We start from the raw sequence: 22,089 nt of genomic DNA, 5'->3' as shown, positions 1-22,089 counted from the left end.
TGTGTATGATCTTAGCGGTCGTAACTAAGATCCATTTGCTGTTCTCGGCCATTCTGAGGAGCGAGGTAACTTCAGAACAGGGGACAGCGGGCAGGGTTCACCTGCAAGGAGGTATGTTGCAGTATATTATTTTCTAAGGAATGGAATTGACTGAGAAAATACTGCTAATACCGATGTAATGTAAGTGCAGCCTTAAATGCAGTAGTAGCAACTGGTATCAGGCTGATATGTATGTATGTTTACACTGAAGTATTTCTGGGGAATGGAACTTCACTAAGAAAATACTGTATACATATAACTTTTAGCCTATTCTGCAGTGAGAGCGGCTAGCAGCAGGCTTTTTAATGACATTTCATAATTTTATATTTAAAACGTTTACTGGCATGTTAATCGTTTTTTCTCTGAGGTACTTGGTGAAAAATGTTATGGGCATTATTTTTCCACATGGCTGTCGTTTGTTTATGAATAAAATCAGTTTACTGAGCTTCCCCACTGTTGTATTATGAGTGGGAGGGGCCTATTTTGGCGCTTTATTGCGCAGTAGAAATTCAGTCACAGTCTTCCTTTTTCTCTCTGCATGATCCAGGACGTCTCTACAGAGCTCAGGGGTCTCCAAAACTAGTTTTGAGGGAGGTAATCACTCACAGCAGACCTGTGGGACTGTGCTTTGACTGTGATAAAAACGTTTATATTTTTAATTGTTATCCGTTTTTTGGTATTAAGGGGTTAATCATCCATTTGCTGGTGGGTGCAATCCTTTGCTAACTTAATGCATTTACTGTGAAAATTTGGTTGCTATAACTAATCCGGTTCATTGTTATTTCAACTGTGACAGTTTTGTGTGCTTCTTAAAGGCACAGTAACGTTTTTTATATTGCTTGTAAATTTATTTGAAAAGTATTTTCCAAGCTTGCTAGTCTAATTGCTAGTTTGTTTAAACATGTCTGACACAGAGGAATCTCTTTGTGCAATATGTTCAAAGGCCAATGTGGAGCCCAATAGAAATTTGTGTACTAATTGCATTGATGCTACTTTAAGTAAAAGCCAATCTGTACATGTCAAGAAAATTTCACCAGACAACGAGGGGAAAGTTATGCCGACTAACTCTCCTCACGTGTCAGTACCTGCATCTCCCGCTCAGGAGGTGCGTGATATTGTGACGCCAAGTACATCAGGGCGGCCCTTACAAATCACTTTGCAAGACATGGCTAATGTTATGACTGAAGTTTTATCTAAATTGCCAGAACTTAGGGGTAAACGCGACCACTCTGGGGTGAGAACAGAGTGCGCTGATAATAATAGGGCCATGTCTGATACTGCGTCACAATTTGCAGAACATGAAGACGGAGAGCTTCATTCTGTGGGTGACGGATCTGAAATTTCAAATTTTAAATTTAAGCTTGAGAACCTCCGTGTGTTACTAGGGGAGGTATTAGCGGCTCTGAATGATTGTAACACGGTTGCAATCCCAGAGAAAATATGTAGGCTGGATAAATATTTTGCGGTACCAACGTTTTTCCTATACCTAAAAGGCTTACAGAAATTGTTAACAAGGAGGGGGATAGACCCGGTGTGCCTTTCTCACCCCCTCCTATATTTAGGAAAATGTTTCCAATAGACGCCACCAAACGGGACTTATGGCAGACGGTCCCTAAGGTGGAGGGAGCAGTTTCTACTTTGGCTAAGCGCACCACTATCCCGGTGGAGGATAGCTGTGCTTTTTCAGATCCAATGGATAAAAAGTTAGAGGGTTACCTTAAGAAAATGTTTGTTCAACAAGGTTTTATATTGCAACCCCTTGCATGCATTGCGCCTGTCACGGCTGCGGCGGCATTCTGGTTTGAGTCTCTGGAAGAGACCATTAGCTCAGCTACGTTGGATGAGATTACAGACAAGCTTAGAGTCCTTAAGCTAGCTAATTCATTTATTTCTGATGCCGTAGTACACTTAACTAAACTTACGGCTAAGAACTCCGGATTCGCCATTCAGGCGCGCAGAGCGCTGTGGCTTAAATCCTGGTCAGCCGATGTGACTTCTAAATCTAAATTGCTTAACATACCTTTCAAAGGGCAGACATTATTCGGGCCCGGTTTGAAAGAAATTATCGCTGACATTACTGGAGGTAAGGGTCATGCCCTGCCTCAAGACAGAGCCAAACCAAGGGCTAGACAGTCTAATTTTCGTGCCTTTCGTAACTTCAAGGCAGGAGCAGCATCAACTTCCTCCGCTCCAAAACAGGAAGGAACTGTTGCTCGCTACAGACAGGGCTGGAAACCTAACCAGACCTGGAACAAGGGCAAGCAGGCCAGAAAACCTGCTGCTGCCCCTAAGACAGCATGAAGTGAGGGCCCCCAATCCGGAAACGGATCTAGTGGGGGGCAGACTTTCTCTCTTCGCCCAGGCTTGGGCAAGAGATGTCCAGGATCCCTGGGCGTTAGAGATCATATCTCAGGGATATCTTCTGGACTTCAAAGCTTCTCCCCCAAAAGGGAGATTTCATCTTTGAAGGTTGTCAGCAAACCAGATAAAGAAAGAGGCGTTTCTACGCTGTGTACAAGATCTTTTACTAATGGGAGTGATCCACCCGGTTCCGCGGTCGGAACACGGACAAGGGTTTTACTCAAATCTGTTTGTGGTTCCCAAGAAAGAAGGAAACTTCAGACCAATCTTGGATTTAAAGATTCTAAACAAATTCCTAAGAGTTCCATCGTTCAAAATGGAAACTATTCGGACAATCTTACCCATGATCCAAAAGGGTCAGTACATGACCACAGTGGATTTAAAGGATGCCTACCTCCACATACCGATTCACAAAGATCATTACCGGTACCTAAGGTTTGCCTTCCTAGACAGGCATTACCAGTTTGTAGCTCTTCCCTTCGGGTTAGCGACTGCTCCAAGAATCTTTACAAAGCTTCTGGGTTCTCTTCTGGCGGTACTAAGACCGCGAGGAATATCGGTAGCTCCGTACCTAGACGACATTCTGATACAAGCGTCAAGTTTCCAAGCTGCCAAGTCTCATACAGAGTTAGTACTGGCATTTCTAAGGTCACATGGGTGGAAGGTGAACGAAGAAAAGAGTTCTCTATTGCCACTCACAAGAGTTCCCTTCTTAGGGACTCTTATAGATTCTGTAGAAATGAAAATTTACCTGACAGAGGACAGGTTAACAAAACTCCTAAATGCTTGCCGTGTCCTTCATTCCATTCCACACCCGTCAGTGGCTCAATGCATGGAGGTAATCGGCTTAATGGTAGCGGCAATGGACATAGTACCCTTTGCACGCCTACATCTCAGACCACTGCAATTGTGCATGCTAAGTCAGTGGAATGGGGATTACTCAGATTTGTCCCCTATGCTGAATCTGGATCAAGAGACCAGAAATTCTCTTCTATGGTGGCTCTCTCGGCCACATCTGTCCAAGGGGATGCACTTCAGCAGACCAGATTGGACGATTGTAACAACAGACGCCAGCCTGCTAGGTTGGGGCGCTGTCTGGAATTCCCTGAAGACTCAGGGATCATGGACTCAGGAGGAGAGTCTCCTTCCCATAAACATTCTGGAATTAAGAGCAGTTTTCAATGCCCTTCTGGCTTGGCCTCAGTTAGCAACTCTAAGGTTCATCAGGTTTCAGTCGGACAACATCACGACTGTGGCTTACATCAACCATCAGGGAGGGACAAGGAGTTCCCTAGCGATGATGGAAGTCTCAAAGATAATTCACTGGGCAGAGTCTCACTCTTGCCACCTATCAGCGATCCACATCCCAGGCGTGGAGAACTGGGAGGCGGATTTTCTAAGTCGCCAGACTTTTCATCCGGGGGAGTGGGAACTTCATCCGGAGGTCTTTGCCCAAATACTTCGGCGTTGGGGCAAACCAGATCTGGATCTCATGGCGTCTCGCCAGAACGCCAAGCTCCCTTGTTACGGGTCCAGGTCCAGGGACCCGGGAGCGGTTCTGATAGATGCTCTGACAGCACCTTGGGCCTTCAACATGGCTTATGTGTTTCCACCCTTGCCGATGCTTACTCGATTGATTGCCAGGATCAAACAGGAGAGAGCATCGGTGATTCTAATAGCGCCTGCGTGGCCACGCAGGACCTGGTATGCAGATCTAGTGGACATGTCATCCTGTCCACCTTGGTCTCTGCCTCTGAGACAGGACCTTCTGATTCAGGGTCCTTTCAAACATCAAAATCTAATTTCTCTGAGGCTGACTGCATGGAGATTGAATGCTTGATTTTATCAAAGCGTGGATTTTCGGAGTCAGTAATTGATACCTTAATACAGGCGAGGAAACCTGTTACCAGGAAAATTTACCATAAAATATGGCGTAAATATTTGCATTGGTGCGAATCCAAGAGTTACTCATGGAGTAAGGTTAGGATTCCTAGGATATTGTCTTTTCTACAAGAAGGTTTAGAAAAGGGTTTATCTGCTAGTTCTTTAAAGGGACAGATCTCAGCTCTGTCCATCCTTTTACACAAACGTCTGTCAGAAGTTCCAGACGTTCAGGCTTTTTGTTAGGCTTTGGCCAGGATTAAGCCTGTGTTTAAGACTGTTGCTCCGCCGTGGAGCTTAAACTTAGTTCTTAACGTTTTACAGGGTGTTCCGTTTGAACCCCTTCATTCCATTGATATCAAGCTGTTATCTTGGAAAGTTCTGTTTTTAATGGCTATTTCCTCGGCTCGAAGAGTCTCTGAGTTATCGGCCTTAAATTGTGATTCTCCTTATCTGATTTTTCATTCAGACAAGGTAGTTCTGCGTACTAAACCTGGGTTCTTACCTAAGGTAGTCACTAACAGGAATATCAATCAAGAGATTGTTGTTCCATCATTGTGCCCTAACCCTTCTTCAAAGAAGGAACGACTTCTGCACAATCTGGACGTAGTCCGTGCCCTGTAATTTTATTTACAGGCAACTAAAGATTTTCGCCAAACTTCTTCCCTGTTTGTCGTTTATTCTGGACAGAGGAGAGGTCAAAAAGCTTCTGCTACCTCTCTCTCTTTCTGGCTTCGTAGCATAATACGTTTAGCCTATGAGACTGCTGGACAGCAGCCTCCTGAAAGAATTACAGCTCATTCTACTAGAGCTGTGGCTTCCACTTGGGCCTTTAAGAATGAGGCCTCTGTTGAACAGATTTGCAAGGCTGCGACTTGGTCTTCACTTCACACTTTTTCCAAATTTTACAAATTTGACACTTTTGCTTCTTCGGAGGCTATTTTTGGGAGAAAGGTTCTTCAGGCAGTGGTTCCTTCCGTGTAAAGATCCCTGCCTGTCCCTCCCGTCATCCGTGTACTTTTAGCTTTGGTATTGGTATCCCATAAGTAATGGATGACCCGTGGACTGACTACACTTAACAGGAGAAAACAAAATTTATGCTTACCTGATAAATTCCTTTCTCCTGTAGTGTAGTCAGTCCACGGCCCGCCCTGTTTTTTTATGGCAGGTCTAAATTTTAAATTAAACTCCAGTCACCACTGCACCCTATAGTTTCTCCTTTCTCGTTTGGTTTCGGTCGAATGACTGGGTATGACGTAGAGGGGAGGAGCTATATAGCAGCTCTGCTTGGGTGATCCTCTTGCACTTCCTGTTAGGGAGGAGTTATAATCCCATAAGTAATGGATGACCCGTGGACTGACTACACTACAGGAGAAAGGAATTTATCAGGTAAGCATAAATTTAGTTTTTTTATACTACCAGGCAAAAGGCCCTTTTAAGGGCTATTGGTAGTTTATTGTAGGTTAGGGGGTGTTTTTATTTTTGATAATTTCGTTTGTTATTTTTCATAATTTAGTATTTTTTATTTTTTGTAATTTTAGACTTAATTTTTTTTAGTAGTGTTAGTTTTTTTTTAATATGTAATTTAGTTTTTTTAATTGGTAGTTATTTTAATTTTAGTATAATAGTTTAGCATAATAGTTATGTTAGGTTAATTGTTAGTTTAAACTTTTTTATTTTTTTATTTCACAGGTAAGTTTTTATTTATTTTAAGATAGGGATATTGTAATTTTAATTTAAAGTTAGGGGGTGATAGGTTTAGGGCTTAATAGTTTAATTTATTAGTGGCGATGTGGGGGGGGGGGGCTGACGGTTTAGGGGTTAATAGGTAGTTTATGGCTGTTAGTGTACAGGTGGCCTTCGGTTTACGTAGGTTCAATTTGCGATGTTTCAGAATAACAACCTTTTTTTTCCAGTCATGTGACTGCTATTGAAAAGCAGTGCACTAATTAAAATAGCCAGTAGGTGGAGCTGTCCGCTTGTGTTGCAGCAAAGTTATGCAAGCTTAGCAGAATTAAATGAATCTGTGTACACAGAACAGACCTTAGCTATCGAGCAACAAGATCTAGCAGCCATTTCCCTATTATCTTACTGTCCAGCTGCTTGAGGTGAGGGTGTCTAAATGCCTATTAATCACTCCAGATTGAAATGCATAGAATAGGTGCAGACCCAATATTATCTAACATGCTAACAATGCAGAGAACTGTTTGCAGAAAAATGCATGTAAAAAACGCTTTTGTTCATTAAACTTAGTTTGATGATGATGCAGTCTGTTGTGTGATTATTTTATTAGGTTTATAATGCTGTTTAGCATTTAAAGTCTTTATTTCAAAGCTTTAAAAATAATGTATTAGGTGTTACTTATGACAATTTTGTGAGGGGCCTGGAACCTAACTCACTCACTTCCCATTGACTTACATTATAAACTGGGTTTCAATTTACAAGGGTTTCGATTTACAACCATTCCTTCTAAAACCTAACCCCGGGGGAAACTGAGGGCTACCAGTACTTTGTAACAGTTTAGTTATGAGTTTTGTGAAACATTATTGTTACACAAAATCCATAACTACTGCTCTCAGATAGCAATATGGATCGTGTCGGTATAGGCTGTAACGCAAGCATTTTAGCCTCACCGCACAACCTGTAATACCGACGCTATAGAAATCCCACGCAAAAACGTCTTTTTTGAGTGCGGGATTGACATTGCGTTACAGGCTAAAAAGTTTGAGGTATAGCTATACCGAAATCGACTCGTAATGGCTGTGTCACTGTTTTTACGTTGAAATTGCAATTTTTTCAGCGTTAAAACCGTAACGCACAACTCGTAATCTAGGTGAATCTGAGCTACGTGTGTGATTACAGGTGTTAACAATACTTACACATACTATTGCAGGTGGCAGGTGTTGACGTGTCTTTGCTTAATATTAAATAAGATAATAGGCCAATTCAGTCGCAACATTGTAACGTATCAGTTGCAATAATTCAGCCATATTCTAGCTTCTATATGGTGATCAAGATCACATACTTGCTGTTATCATTTTGCGTTTAAATATTTTTTATTGAGTACATTGGTTATACATTAGAACATCAGAGAAACATTTTGCAAGATGAATAGAAAGTATTAGATCAATGAGCCGTCTTTCTAGGGGTGATCAGGAATGAACAAAGATAAAGAAGATATAATTACATATAAATGAGCAAGGTGGGAAGGGAGGGCTAGGGAAACTGGAATAGGGTGCGTGGGGGAGTAACCTACCTTATTTAGAGTATTACAAAGTATAGAGTATATCTCTAGCAAACTCATAGATTGTTATATTTCTAATCTTATCAACCTAATGAGTTACTAGGTTATCAAATGTTATTATACATCCTTTGTTCCCATAGAAATAATATATTAGTTTGCCTAGATAACAATAGTGCATTCTCTCAAGTGATATGATTTACTTCTGAGACCCATTGAACTAAAGTGGGTGTCTCGTGTCTTCCATAATCTGGGGATCAACCTCTTGGCACAGGTTAGCATTATGAGAAGCAGTTTCTTACGGTAGACACAAGAAAGACGTGGAATGTGGTTAAGGAGAATAATGTGTGGATTAAGGGAAATATCTGTGCCCAAAATACTGTTTATATTTTGTTCCACTTGTTGCCAGAATTCAGCTAGACTAGGACAGGACCACCATATATGAGCCATAGTACCCACCTCCCCACATCTTCTCCAACAGCTGGAAGAGTCTGCCGGGTATATAACTCGTAGGCGTTGTGGTGTTAAATACTATCGGGCAGAGGGGTAACTAGAAACCACAGGGCCCAGGTGCAATAATCTAAGAAGGGCGCCCCCACCGCCCCTCCCCCCTCCAAAAAAGGTGAATTTAATACATATTTTTTTTACATTTAACACAGAAAAAAATGTGAATCAGATTACATGTCTGCAAAAGGAGGTACCCTGTGCTCACAGTCTGTGAGATGGTCTGACCCCCTATTACTGTATATAGTGACACTGTTTAACCCACCAGTACTGTATATAGTAAGTTAGTGACACAGTCTGTAATCTGACGGTGAGATGGCTGGCCTGACCCTACCCACCCAGTACTTTATAAAGTGACCACAGTAGTCAGTGACATGGTCCACCCCCCATACTGTATATAGTGGTATTGTATAGTGACACTGTTTACCCCCTGCCCCCCCATGCTGTAGTAACAAGGTCTGTAATTTGCTGGTTCCACAAACATACACATACACACACACAGTCACATACATACATACACACACACCATACACAAACACACATACATACATAAACACACACACAGTCACATACATACATACACACACACCATACACAAACACACATACATACATAAATACACACACAGTCACATACATACACACACACACACACACACACACACACACACACCATACACACATACATGCATAAGTACACACACAGTCACATACATACATACACACACCGTACACACACACACACATACATACACACACAGTCACATACATACACACACAGTCACATACATACACACACACACACCATACACACATACATGCATAAGTACACACACAGTCACATACATACATACACACACCATACACACACACACCATACACACACCATACACACACACATAAACACCAATGGGTAAAACAGAAACACTAACCCCTGTAGTCATGTCACACTCACATGATATCAGTGCAGGCAGTGGTAGGTTAACGTTTTTTTATGTTAAAAAAAAAATTCTAAAAAAAAATATATATATATTTTTTTTAAGCTGGGCCCCCACCCTCAGGGGCCCAGTCGCACCTGCGACCTCTGCACCCCCTGTAGTTTCGCCCCTGCTATCTGGCTATTATTTTGTAGTTCAGCTCAGACATAATCAGGGAGGTGGAGGAGGAGTGAGTGAGACGGAAACAACGTTTCCAGTCCTCCTCATCTAGGTCATTCAGCAACTCTTCTATCCACCTTGACAAGTATGTGGGACGCTTTCGGGAAAAGAACTTCTAAGGATTTTATAAATCATAGAAAGATGCGCTTTTTTAATATTCGGGTTAATACAAAGCTGTTCGAAGGAAGTTAGTGGCCTTAATAACTCTCTCTTGTGTGGACTGTTGTTGATGGCATGCCTAATTTGTAAATATGCCCCCTAAACCGCCGCTTCCGGACCTCGCCGCCACCTATATTAAACTTATTAACCCCTAATCTGCCCCCCCCTACACCGTCGCCACCTATAATACATTTATTAACCCCTATCCTGCCCCCCCTACACCGCCGCAACCTATAAAAATTTTATTAACCCCTATCCTGCCCCCCCTACACCGCCGCAACCTATAATAAATGTATTAACCCCTATCCTGCCCCCCCTACACCGCCGCACTATAATAAAATTATTAACCCCTAAACCTAAGTCTAACCCTAACCCCCCCCAACTTAAATATTAATTAAATAAATCTAAATATTATAACTCTTATTAACTAAATTATTCCTATTTAAAACTAAATACTAACTTTAAAATAAACCCTAATATAGCTACAATATAAATAATAATTATATTGTATCTATTTTAGGATTTATTTTTATTTTACAGGTAACTTTGTATTTATTTTAGCTAGTTAGAATAGTTATTAAATATTTAATAACTACCTAGCTAAAAGAAATACAAAATTACCTGTAAAATAAATCCTAACCTAAGTTACAATTAAACCTAACACTACACAATCATTAAATTAATTAAATAAATTAGCTACAAATAACTACAATTAAATACATTTAAATAAACTAACTAAAGTACAAAAAAAAAAAAAATAAGTTACAAAAAAATAAGTTACAAACATTTCAAAAATATTACAACAATTTTAAGTTACTTACACCTAATCTAAGCCCCCTAATAAAATAACAAAGCCCCCCAAAATAAAAAATGCCCTACCCTATTCTACATTAAAAAGTTAACAGCTCAATTACCTTACCAGCCCTTAAAAGGGCCTTTTGCGGGGCATGCCCCAAAGAAAACAGCTCTTTTGCCTGTAAAATAAAAATACAACCCCCCCCAACATTAAAACCCACCACCCACATACCCCTACTCTAACCCAAACCCCCCTTAAATAAACCTAACACTACCCCCCTGAAGATCATCCTACCTTTAGCCGTCTTCAGCCAGCCGACCACCGATGGAACTGAAGAGGAGATCCGGAGCGGCAGAAGTCATCATCCAAGGGGCGCTGAAGAAGTCTTCCATTTGATTGAAGTCATCATCCAGGCGGCGTCTTCAATCTTCATCCATCCCTAGCGGAGCGATCTTCAGACGAGCCTACGCGGAGCCATCTTCTTCCACCGATGACTGAACGACGAATGACGGGTCCTTTAAGTGACGTCATCCAAGATGGCGTCCCTCGAATTCCGATTGGCTGATAGGATTCTATCAGCCAATCAGAATTAAGGTAGGAAAAATCTGATTGGCTGATCCAATCAGCCAATCAGATTGAGCTCGCATTCTATTGGCTGATCGGGACAGCCAATAGAATGCGAGCTCAATCTGATTGGCTGATTGGATCAGCCAATCGGATTGAACTTCAATCTGATTGGCTGACTGGATCAGCCAATCAGATTTTTCCTACCTTAATTCCGATTGGCTGATAGAATCCTATCAGCCAATTGGAATTCGAGGGACGCCATCTTGGATGACGTCACTTAAAGGAACCGTCGTTCAGTCGTCGGTGGAAGAAGATGGCTCTGTGTAGGCTCGTCTGAAGATGGCTCCGCTCCGGATGGATGAAGATTGAAGACGCCGCCTGGATGATGACTTCAATCAAATGGAAGACTTCTTCAGCGCCCCTTGGATGATGACTTCTGCCGCTCCGGATCTCCTCTTCGGTTCCATTGGTGGTCGGCTGGCTGAAGACGGCTAAAGATAGGATGATCTTCAGGGGGGTAGTGTTAGGTTTATTTAAGGGGGTTTGGGTTAGAGTAGGGGTGTGTGGGTGGTGGGTTTTAATGTTGGGGGGGGTTGTATTTTTATTTTACAGGCAAAAGAGCTGTTTTCTTTGGGGCATGCCCCGCAAAAGGCCCTTTTAAGGGCTGGTAAGATAATTGAGCTGTTAACTTTTTAATGTAGAATAGGGTGGGGCATTTTTTTATTTTGGGGGGATGTGTTATTTTATTAGGGGGCTTAGAGTAGCTTAAAATTGCTGTAATATTTGTGAAATGTTTGTAACTTATTTTTTTATTTTTTGTAACTTAGCTTTTTTATTTTTTGTACTTTACTTAGTTTATTTAATTGTATTTAATTGTAGTTATTTGTAGCTAATTTATTTAATTAATTTAATGATAGTGTAGTGTTAGGTTTAATTGTAACTTAGGTTAGGATTTATTTTACAGGTAATTTTGTATTTCTTTTAGCTAGGTAGTTATTAAATAGTTAATAACTATTTAATAACTATTCTAACTAGCTAAAATAAATACAAAGTTACCTGTAAAATAAATATAAATCCTAAAATAGCTACAAAGTAATTATTAATTATATTGTATCTATTTTAGGGTTTATTTTACAGGTAAGTATTTAGTTTTAAATAGGAATAATTTATTTAAGTATAGTGTAGTGTCAGGTGTAATTGTAACTTAGGTTAGTTTTTATTTTACAGGTTAATTTCTCTTTATTTTAACTAGGTAGCTATTAAATAGTTAATAACTATTTAATAGCTATTGTACCTAGTTAAAATAAATTGAAATTTGCCTGTAAAATAAAAATAAATCCTAAGATAGCTACAATATAATTATTATTTATATTGTAGCTATATTAGGGTTTATTTTAAAGGTAAGTATTTAGTTTTAAATAGGAATAATTAATTTAATAAGAGTTAAATTTATTTAGATGTATTTAATTAATATTTAAGTTAGGGGGGTGTTAGGGTTAGACTTAGGTTTAAGGGTAAATCATTTTATTATAGTGGCGGCGGTGTAGGGGGGCAGGATAGGGGTTAATAAATGTATTATAGGTTGCGGCGGTATAGGTTGCGGCGGTATAGGGGGGGCAGGATAGGGGTTAATAAATTTATTATTGGTGGCGATGGTGTAGGGGGGCAGGATAGGGGTTAATAAGTTTAATATAGGTGGCGGCGGGGTCCGGGAGCGGCGGTTTAGGGGTTAATACATTTATTATAGTTGCGGCGGTGTCCGGGAGCGGCGGTTTAGGGGTTAATAACTTTATTTAGTTGCGGGGGGCTCCGGGGGCGCCGGTATAGGGGGTAGAACAGTGTAGTTAGTGTGGGTGCTTAGTGACAGCTTGTCAATAAAGCTGTAAAAAAGACGAAGAGCAGCGAGATCGGATGAGTGATAACTATCACAGTCCGCTGCTCATCGCCCCGTACTTAGTGCGCAGCTTTTTGACAGCTTTATTGATAACTTTGGTGAGCGTATTCAGGTCCGCGGCGGTGATGGTAGGCGAGCTTAGGCGGGAGTATTGGGGCTGGCGAAGGCAGGTAAGTAGACACGTTGATAACTATGTGCATTAGATTTTTTACTCATATTGCATATTTGTCAGCTTATACGGTCAGGAAAGTGTTGGACTTATATATATATATATATTTTGTTAAAGTTATTTGCATGAATGTGTAGGACTCAAATGAAGATTGCTGGAACTAATGTAACACACCTTAGAAATGCAGACACTCATTATCACCGAACACTTTTACTCTTGTATTTTATGCGAGTATGGAGACATTGTTTTTCTTTTGTCTAAGTCTACTTTTAATTATTTGTATAGTTTTTCATTTTTCAATTTCTTACTTATTTTTTTGTAACATGGAATAAATGTAATATGATGTTATTTGTAATTTACTATACACCTGGTGTGGGCGGAGTTACACCTTGTTTTAAGGTACTCTCACACACCGGTTTGCTAGCTCTGATGAAGTGCCGATTGTGGCAGGAAACGCGTCAGCAGTAATCTGGGTCTGTGTTCAACTGTGCCTTGCTATTTTTTATCCGCAATATACTAATAAAGTGGACGTTTTAACTATCTTTCATCAGCCTTCCTGCTGTCTTTTATATGGGTTTATGTCATCTACAATGGTGTTGTAACCTTCTTGTATATATATATATATATATATATATATATACACATACATATATATTATTTAGTGATCTTAGGACACTAATATATTTAATTTTACTTTACCCTATTTTATGTATATGGGCACTATGATATAATCTCCCTCATATTGAGGTGATTTCTGCTAATGTATGTGACATTGTGTCTTTTCCTATGTCACATATATATATATTTCTTAGTGATCATATGACTCCAATAAGTTTTATGTTCATGTTCCCTATTTTATGCATACGTCACATATTGGGATCTCTCTAATTCTGAGGTCATCTCTTCTAATATCTGTGACAGGACTCTAATGTTTATTTTCATGTTTCCCTATTTTTTTATATAGGGACACAATATTATAATCTCTCTCATATTGAGGTGATTTCTTTATATATCTGTGACATCATGTATTGTCCTAGGTAACATATACATATTTCCTGGTGATCTTAGGACACTAATATGTTTAATTTTTTGTTGCCCTTCTTATGTAGAGGGACTCTATATTTTAATCCCTCTCATAGTGAGATGATCCTGTTAATGTCTGTGACATCATGTCCTTTCCTACGTAACATATGTTTCTTTGTGATCTTAGGACTCTAAGATGCTTCATGTTTACCTATTTTAAGTACAGGGGCCCAATAATATTCTCCTTCTCATAATGAGGGGATTTTAGCTAATGTAGGTGTCATTACGTTGTATCCTAAGTTAGATACTTATTTTTCTTAGTGATTTTTGGACTCTAACATTCTTTTACATTTCATGTATATAGACTCAATATTTTAATCTTTCTCATGTTGAGGAGATGTTCTGCTTATGCCTGTGACATCATGTATGGTCCTTTGTTAAATCATTATTTCTTAGTGATCTTAGGACACTAATATGTTTATTTTACGTATTTGGGCTTCTTGATATATTCTCACAGTGAGTAAATATTCTGCCTAGGACTGTAACATCATGTTTGGGTCCTATATCAAAGCATATATTTCTTGATGTTTTTGAGACATTAATATTTTTATTTTCATCCTTATATATTTGATGTATATGGATCCATTACTATAATTTTTCTTATAGTAAGGAGGTTTCCTTCTAACGACTACTTCAACATATGTTGTCCAATATTTTTCTTAGGACTATCATATGTTCATTTAGGTCAGTTTTGCTCAACTTATTTAGTTCTACGTGGCCTTATGGCTTGAAAAATTTTTTTTCTCCGTAACAAGAGAATATCCACTCTTTTCTCTGCTTGTCTTTCCCTCCAGTCCTCGGCACGCCCTTCAGTGGCGCAGTGCTCGAAAGTAACTGGTCTCATGTGTACCTGCATGGACATTATTCCTTTTGCCCTTTTTCCATTCAAGACCTCTCCATCTATGTATGCTCTGTCAATGAAACTGTGTTTGTTCGGATCGGTTTTGGTTAATCGTCCTAGACAACCACACATGAGAATCTCCCCTTCTGGTTCTGTCAGGTCCATCTGTTCCAAGACACGTGAATCTTGAGGTCATCGTTGGAAATTGTGTCTTCTGATGCCAGCGTCTTAGGCTGGGAAACTATTTGGTATTCCTTGAGAGCTCAGGTATTTTATCCAAAGAGCTGTGAGTTATCCACATTTCTCTAGTAGCGTGACTTCATCTGAGATTTGTCCGTTTTCTCAGATTCCAATCAGTCAATTTCTACATCAGTACTTATGAATTAGGAATGACGATGAGGGAAGTCTCTCGCATCCTTCAGTGGGCGGCTTTTTTGGGTTGTCTCTCTTAAGCCTTCTTTTCCAGAGAGTGAACCACTGGGAAGCAGACTGTCTGAATAGACAGGTGCTTTTTTTCTAGGGGATGGGGGACCTTCTTCCTGAGGTGTTCTCCGAACTATCCCTCAGGTGGGGGTTCTAGAGATCGACTTCATGGCTTCTCTCCTCAATACCAGGGTCATAGCCTGCATCAAGCGGAAGCGGACCTTGGTGATTCTATGTTCTCTGGTTTGGCAGCTCAGGAACTGGTCAGCGGATCTGGTGCTGAAGGACCTTCTACTTCAAGGTCCTTTTTCTTTATTGAACTCTAATTCTTCAAAGGCAGATGCTGTTGATATGGACGCTTTGTCCTCTCTAAGAGAGTTTTCAGATAAGGACGTTGTCTCTCTGATCAGGCGAGTAAGTTAGGGAGTCTCTCATTTTGAGTCTCAAGGTTTTCCTTGGCGCAAAGACCTTTCTCCAAGAGGCTTCAGAAACGGGTCTTTCCAATAGTTCTTTATAAGGACGAATCTCTTCCCCTTTGGTTCTGTTTTTATAAAGGATTAGCCAGTTGTCCGGACGTCCAGCAGGTCCTGGTTAGTATCAGGCCTGTGTTTAAGCCTGTTGCTCCTCCATGGAGCCTTTTTATCTGATTCTTTGTATTTGAGTCTTCCATTCTGTTGATATTTATCTTTTATCGGAGAATGTTTTGTTTTTGTTGGCTTTCTCTTTTACTTACTAGAGTTTTAGATTTTACAGCCTTACATTGTGACCCTCCTTATCTTCTTGTCTGTACGGATAAGGTTGTTCTATGTACTAGAAAGGGCCGAGTGTGGGCCTGAAACGTTGCTTTGCTTTGTTTGTATCCCAGATTGCACAATAAAAGGTTTTTGCACCAGCTGGAACATTTCTGCTTGTTCTATGTACTAGTTAGGTCTAATTTTCTAGGTGGTTTCTGACCGTAATGCTAATCATGGGATTGTAGTTCCTTCCTTCTGCCCTAATCTTTCTTCTCAGGAGGATAGTTTGGTTTTCAACCTAAAGGAGGATTCTTCTCCAGGCTTCTGAGGAGATTAGTCTTTCTGTAATTTTTTCTGGTAGGCAGAAGGACCTAGAGGTCTCTGTAACAACTCCTTTTATTGGTCTAAGGGTTGTTTTTCATTGGGCTTATAAGACAACAGAAAAGCAGCCTCCAAATGGATACGGCTTTCTCTCCCAGTGCTGTTTCGTATCCCTGGGCAATTAAGGATGAAACTTCCAGAGATCAAATCTCTAAGACTTCTTCTTTGTCCTCTTTGCAAGCCATTTAAAAAAAAAAAATTATAATCTTGATGTTTTGCCTCAGCTGAGGTTTCTTTTGGAAGAAAGGTGCTTCAAGCGGTGGTGCCTTCAGTTTCGGTCCGCCGGCCTTAGTTATCCTTCCCTGTCCATTCTGTGTACTCTCTGGCTTAAGTATTAGTTTCCCAACAGTAATGAATGGAATCGTGGACTCTCCATGCCAATGGAAAGAAAAACAAAATTTATGCTTACCTGATAAATTATTTTCTTTCCTGGCATGGAGAGTCCACAAATCCATTCTATTTACTAGTGGGAATTCAACTCCTGGCTAACAGGAGGAGGCAAAGACCACCCCAGCAAAGTATCACTCACACTTCCCATAAACCCTAAGTCATTCAGCCAAAGGTATATGGAAAGAGAAGAGGATGAGACAAAGGGTATAGAGGTGCCTGAGGTTTAGAAAATGATAAAAGCCCTCTTAAAATTAAAATAAGGGCGGGTCGTGGACTCTCCATGCCAGGAAATAATTTTTTTTATCAGGTAAGCATAAATTTTGTTTTCTTTCCAATGGCATGGAGAGTCTACGAATCCATTCTTATTACTAGTGGGAACCAATAACCAAGCTAGGGGACACAGAATGGAAGGGAGGGAGAACAAGACACGTGGTCCTAAACAGAAGGCACCACACCACTTGAAGAACTTTCCTCCCAAAAGAAACCTCAGCTGAGGCAAAAATGTCAAGTGTGTAAAATTTAGAAAAGACTGCAAGAGGACAAAGGGGCCCATTTATCAAAGGGCTTGCGGACCTGATCCGACACTGCGGATCAGGTCCGCAAGACCTCGCTAAATGCGGAGAGCAATACGCTCTCCACATTTAACATTGCACCAGCAGCTCACAAGAGCTGCTGGTGCAACGCCGCCCCCTGCTGACTCGCGGCCAATCGGCCGCCAGCAGGGAGCTGTCAATCAACCCGATCGTATTCGATCGGGTTGATTTCCGGCGGTTCCTGTCCGCCTGCTCAGAGCAGGCGGACAGGGTTATGAAGCAGCGGTCTTTAGACCGCTGCTTCATAACTTGTGTTTCTGGCGAGTCTGAAGACTCGCCAGAAACACGGCCCTTCAAGCTCCATACGGAGCTTGATAAATGGGCCTGCTAGTGGCTGCTTGCAGATTTGAGCCACAGAATCCTCAATCTTAAAGGCCCAGGAAGAAGAGAGAGCCCTAGTGGAATGAGCCGTAATCCTCTCAGGACGCTGTTGTCTAGCTGTCTCATAAGCCAACCGAATAACACTTCCCAACCAAAAGAAAAGAGTAGAAGAAGTGACCTTCTGGCCCTTACTTCTACCAGAGAATACAACAAAAAGGGCAGTAAATTGTTGAAAGTCTCTAGTAGCCTGCAGATAGAACTTCAGAGCTCGCACAACATCCAGGTTATACAACAGATGTTCCTTATGAGAAGAAGGATTAGGACAGATCGAAGGAACGACAATTTCCTCATTTATATCGCGGTCCTTAGGAAGAAATCCCAATTTGGCACGAAGGACTGCCTAATCAGCATAAAAAATAAGGTAAGGGGTAACACACTGCGGAACCAAAAGCTCTGAGACTCTACGAGCAGAATAAAAGGCTAGAAGACACAAAACCTTCCAAGATAATAATTTTATGTCAACAGAGTGCATAGGCATCAAATGGAGCCTGCTGCAGAAACCTAAGAACAAGATTAAGGCTACATGGAGGAGCAACAGACTAAAACACAGGCCTGACTCTGACTAACACCTGAACAAAAGTAAGTTGGCCAGACTTTTATGCAATAGAATCAAAAGGGCAGAAATCTGGCGGGGTAACCTCACCTGACTCCAAAAGAACGCCTAGATTCACACCAAAAAAAAGTATGAACTCCATACTTTATGGAAAATCTTTCGAGATACCAGCTTACGAGCCTGATCATAGAATAATTTACCCTATCGGAAAAACCTTGTCTAGACAAGACTAGGAGATTAATCTCCAAGTAGTCCGCTTCAGAGAATCTAGGTTTGGATTGTCAGGACAATTGTCTGGGAAAATTCACCATTTTGATATTGCATATTAATCACATATGTCTGTGCTATATAATATAGGGGTCAATTGATCATGTGTATGTACATATATTCAGGTACACATATATATTATTTTTCAGTATTAATATGTAGCTATTAGCTAGTGTTGCTTGTCAGTATATAATTGCTTACTGTGAAGTTTTTGTACTTTATTAAAATAATTCATGTTTAGTTACTATAATATTCATGACGTCAGCGGCGCACGCAACAGGAGCCGACACAGCCCCTGACTACGAGCAATGGCTAGTGCGGTGCGGCGTGACAATTGCGGTCTTGAGGCGAGATACAAAGCACATAAATACTTATGTAGAAAGCAGAGTCGCAAAGGTATCAGGCAAAGCGTGCCAGAAACATATAAAATGGCGCTGCCTAGAAAAACATTACTGCCTTCTCATACACTGTACGCTTCACTGTGACAAACGCCAAAAACTCTTGCGGAGGGAAAGGATTAACCTGATCACCCCCGCAGGATAGTTAGGGGCCTGGAGTCTAAGTGACTAGTTAAAACTGCCCCTATATGACAAGTCAGGATCATACCTGAAACATAAAGGGAAAGCTCCCACTCCCTCTGAGGACAATACTTGTGTCACCAAGACCACACAACTATGTCGCACCTCTTAGGCATAACTGCCTGTAACATCCAGCAACACAAGAGAGAGGGACTGTCGCACTCTGCTTTATACCCGGTCCAATAATAAAGGCCTCTAAAGCCCGATAATGGACAGAGAGCGGAGAGGCGTGCAGCAGAATTAAGCACACGAAAATGCTCCTCTAACAGGCTAAGGGTGGGGCCTATCTTTTAAAACAAAGGCGCTGCCGCTGAGTAAACCACCGGCATTAAGAAGCTTCATTTAGTGCTAATCGCAGGGTCTCTAGCCAGGAATTGAACCATTGACCTTAGAGAACGGATTTCCCTACATACTGAGCTCTTGCTAATGCCCTTAAGGTGGGAATTAAAAAGTGTCTGTCCCCACTGAGGATCAAATTAGCAAAGTGGTTAAAAAGTCCCCAACCCAAGGCCGTTAAGGCCCCCCCTCACTTAGACCACAAGCCATCGAGAGATAAGGGAATCCAGGGACTTACCAGTCTTTCTCAGCAGCCCTAGGTCTGCCAGTAAAGTCTTCATCCTGACAGGGACCCTAGAGCTTCAACTGCAGGGCAGGCACCGCGTCTCTGGTCTGACAGACTCAGACGACCTCTGACAGTGACCTGGAGAGAAAGAAGAGCAGAGAACCAACCCTGGTTTTCCATAGAGGAGTAGCATAAATGTTAGAAGGTAAGCAAGGACAACCTCGCCGTCTTCCAACTGCTAAAAGCCACCATTACTCTTACTAAAGAGGATTACATGGACACAGCATAGCCCCAATCCTTGCTTGCAGGGAAACTACCTATTAAAGGATTAAATATCTTCAGACACCATCTTCGCACACCTCCATGATGTACAAGGCAAAGAATCACTGGGGGATTGTCGGAAGTAGGAGGGATACTTGAATCTTTGCTGGGGTGTTCTTTGCCTCTTCCTGGTGGCCAGGAGTTGAATTCCCACTAGTAATTAGAATGGATTTGTGGACTCTCCATGCCATTGGAAAGAAACAAAATGTATGCTTACCTGATAAATTCTTTTCTTTCCTGGCATGGAGAGTCCACAAACCGCCCTTTTATACTTTTTAAGGCAGCGTTTATTTCATTATCATCTTCAGGCACCTCCATACCCCTTGTGTTCCTCTTTCCTTTTCCCTCAGCTAAATGACTGGGGATTATGGGAAGTAAGAGGGATACTTAAGCTTTGCTGCGGTGTCTTTGCCTCCTCCTGGTGACCAGGAGCTGAATTTCCCAACGGTAATGAATGTAATTGTGGACTCTCCATGCCAGGAAAGCAAATAATTTATCAGGTAAGCATACATTGTTTTTTATGTCACTTTTAGTAACATAACAGTTAGATTTTATAGTAACACATTTAATGAAATTAGCATCTCTGGGGTAAGGAAAACAATGAGCTCCTCGGAGTGAGAATAAACAAGGTTAGTGGGTGGTGGAACATTTCTTCCTGGTTCACATTTAACTTCAAAGTACCCACTAATGAGATTTTGTTAGCAAAACGCACCTTTGTTTTCCTGAATTTAATGACAATTCATCAACTGCTTTATCATAGACCGTGCGGATATCGTCTAGGCAGCCATTGTCCCCGAATGCGCCCCACTCCATGTTTACGCACATCCTGCCCTGGTCGCCGTCCACCATCTCTACGTTCTTCATCTCCTCCATGTAGCAAGCATTGCTGCCAGTACCTAAGATGCACAGTGAGCTTAAAGATAGACAAATGGCAACAAAGAGCTGCCGGCATAAAAAATAAGCACAATGATTTCACTGCTTTCCTGACATTGTTCTGTTCATACAGCTTTGACTTTGGCAACCAAAATATCTGTACAAGGAGCTATCAACTGTTAGCCTACAGTACATATAGGGTGATATATAGACCTGCCCTCAGAAGCAACATTATAGTTTTTTTCCCACCTAGCTGCACCAAATATATAGAGTAGCCAAGCTCCCCCTGTGTGTAGTCTAAACTCTACGTATGGAACTGGCTCTCAGATGGCCGCTTCATACCTATAAAGTAGCCAAGCTCCCCTGTGTGTAGTCTAAACTCTACATATGGAACTGGCTCTCAGATGGCCGCTTCATACCTATAAAGTAGCCAAGCTCCCCTGTGTGTAGTCTAAACTCTACATATGGAACTGGCTCTCAGATGGCCGCTTCATACCTATAAAGTAGCCAAGCTCCCCTGTGTGTAGTCTAAACTCTACGTATGGAACTGGCTCTCAGATAGCCGCTTCATACCTATAAAGTAGCCAAGCTCCCCCTGTGTGTAGTCTAAACTCTACGTATGGAACTGGCTCTCAGATGGCCGCTTCATACCTATAAAGTAGCCAAGCTCCCCCTGTGTGTAGTCTAAACTCTACATATGGAACTGGCTCTCAGATGGCCGCTTCATACCTATAAAGTAGCCAAGCTCCCCTGTGTGTAGTCTAAACTCTACGTATGGAACTGGCTCTCAGATGGCCGCTTCATACCTATAAAGTAGCCAAGCTCTCCTGTGTGTAGTCTAAACTCTACGTATGGAACTGGCTCTCAGATAGCCGCTTCATACCTATAAAGTAGCCAAGCTCCCCCTGTGTGTAGTCTAAACTCTACGTATGGAACTGGCTCTCAGATGGCCGCTTCATACCTATAAAGTAGCCAAGCTCTCCTGTGTGTAGTCTAAACTCTACGTATGGAACTGGCTCTCAGATAGCCGCTTCATACCTATAAAGTAGCCAAGCTCCCCCTGTGTGTAGTCTAAACTCTACGTATAGAACTGGCTCTCAGATGGCCGCTTCATACCTATAAAGTAGCCAAGCTCCCCCTGTGTGTAGTCTAAACTCTACGTATGGAACTGGCTCTCAGATGGCCACTTCATACCTATAAAGTAGCCAAGCTCTCCTGTGTGTAGTCTAAACTCTACGTATGGAACTGGCTCTCAGATGGCCGCTTCATACCTATAAAGTAGCCAAGCTCCCCCTGTGTGTAGTCTAAACTCTACGTATAGAACTGGCTCTCAGATGGCCGC

The 22,089-nt window shown here is 41.4% G+C and overlaps 1 protein-coding gene across 1 annotated transcript in view; it reads right to left on the bottom strand.

Annotated features, from left to right (window-relative positions):
- Positions 1 to 22,089, bottom strand: part of LOC128639733 (hexokinase-1) — a 285,985-nt gene that overhangs the window by 8,727 nt on the left and 255,169 nt on the right. Inside the window, exon 15 of the mRNA XM_053691849.1 lies at positions 20,587 to 20,770. Coding sequence (XP_053547824.1) covers positions 20,587 to 20,770 — 184 coding nt within the window. The remainder of the gene's footprint in view (positions 1 to 20,586; positions 20,771 to 22,089) is intronic.

Source organism: Bombina bombina, chromosome 9 (genome assembly GCF_027579735.1).
Source record: "Bombina bombina isolate aBomBom1 chromosome 9, aBomBom1.pri, whole genome shotgun sequence".
NCBI classification, from domain to species: domain Eukaryota; kingdom Metazoa; phylum Chordata; class Amphibia; order Anura; family Bombinatoridae; genus Bombina; species Bombina bombina.
The sequence above is the reverse complement of the archived record's forward strand: the minus strand, read 5'-3'. Positions and strand labels throughout refer to the sequence as shown.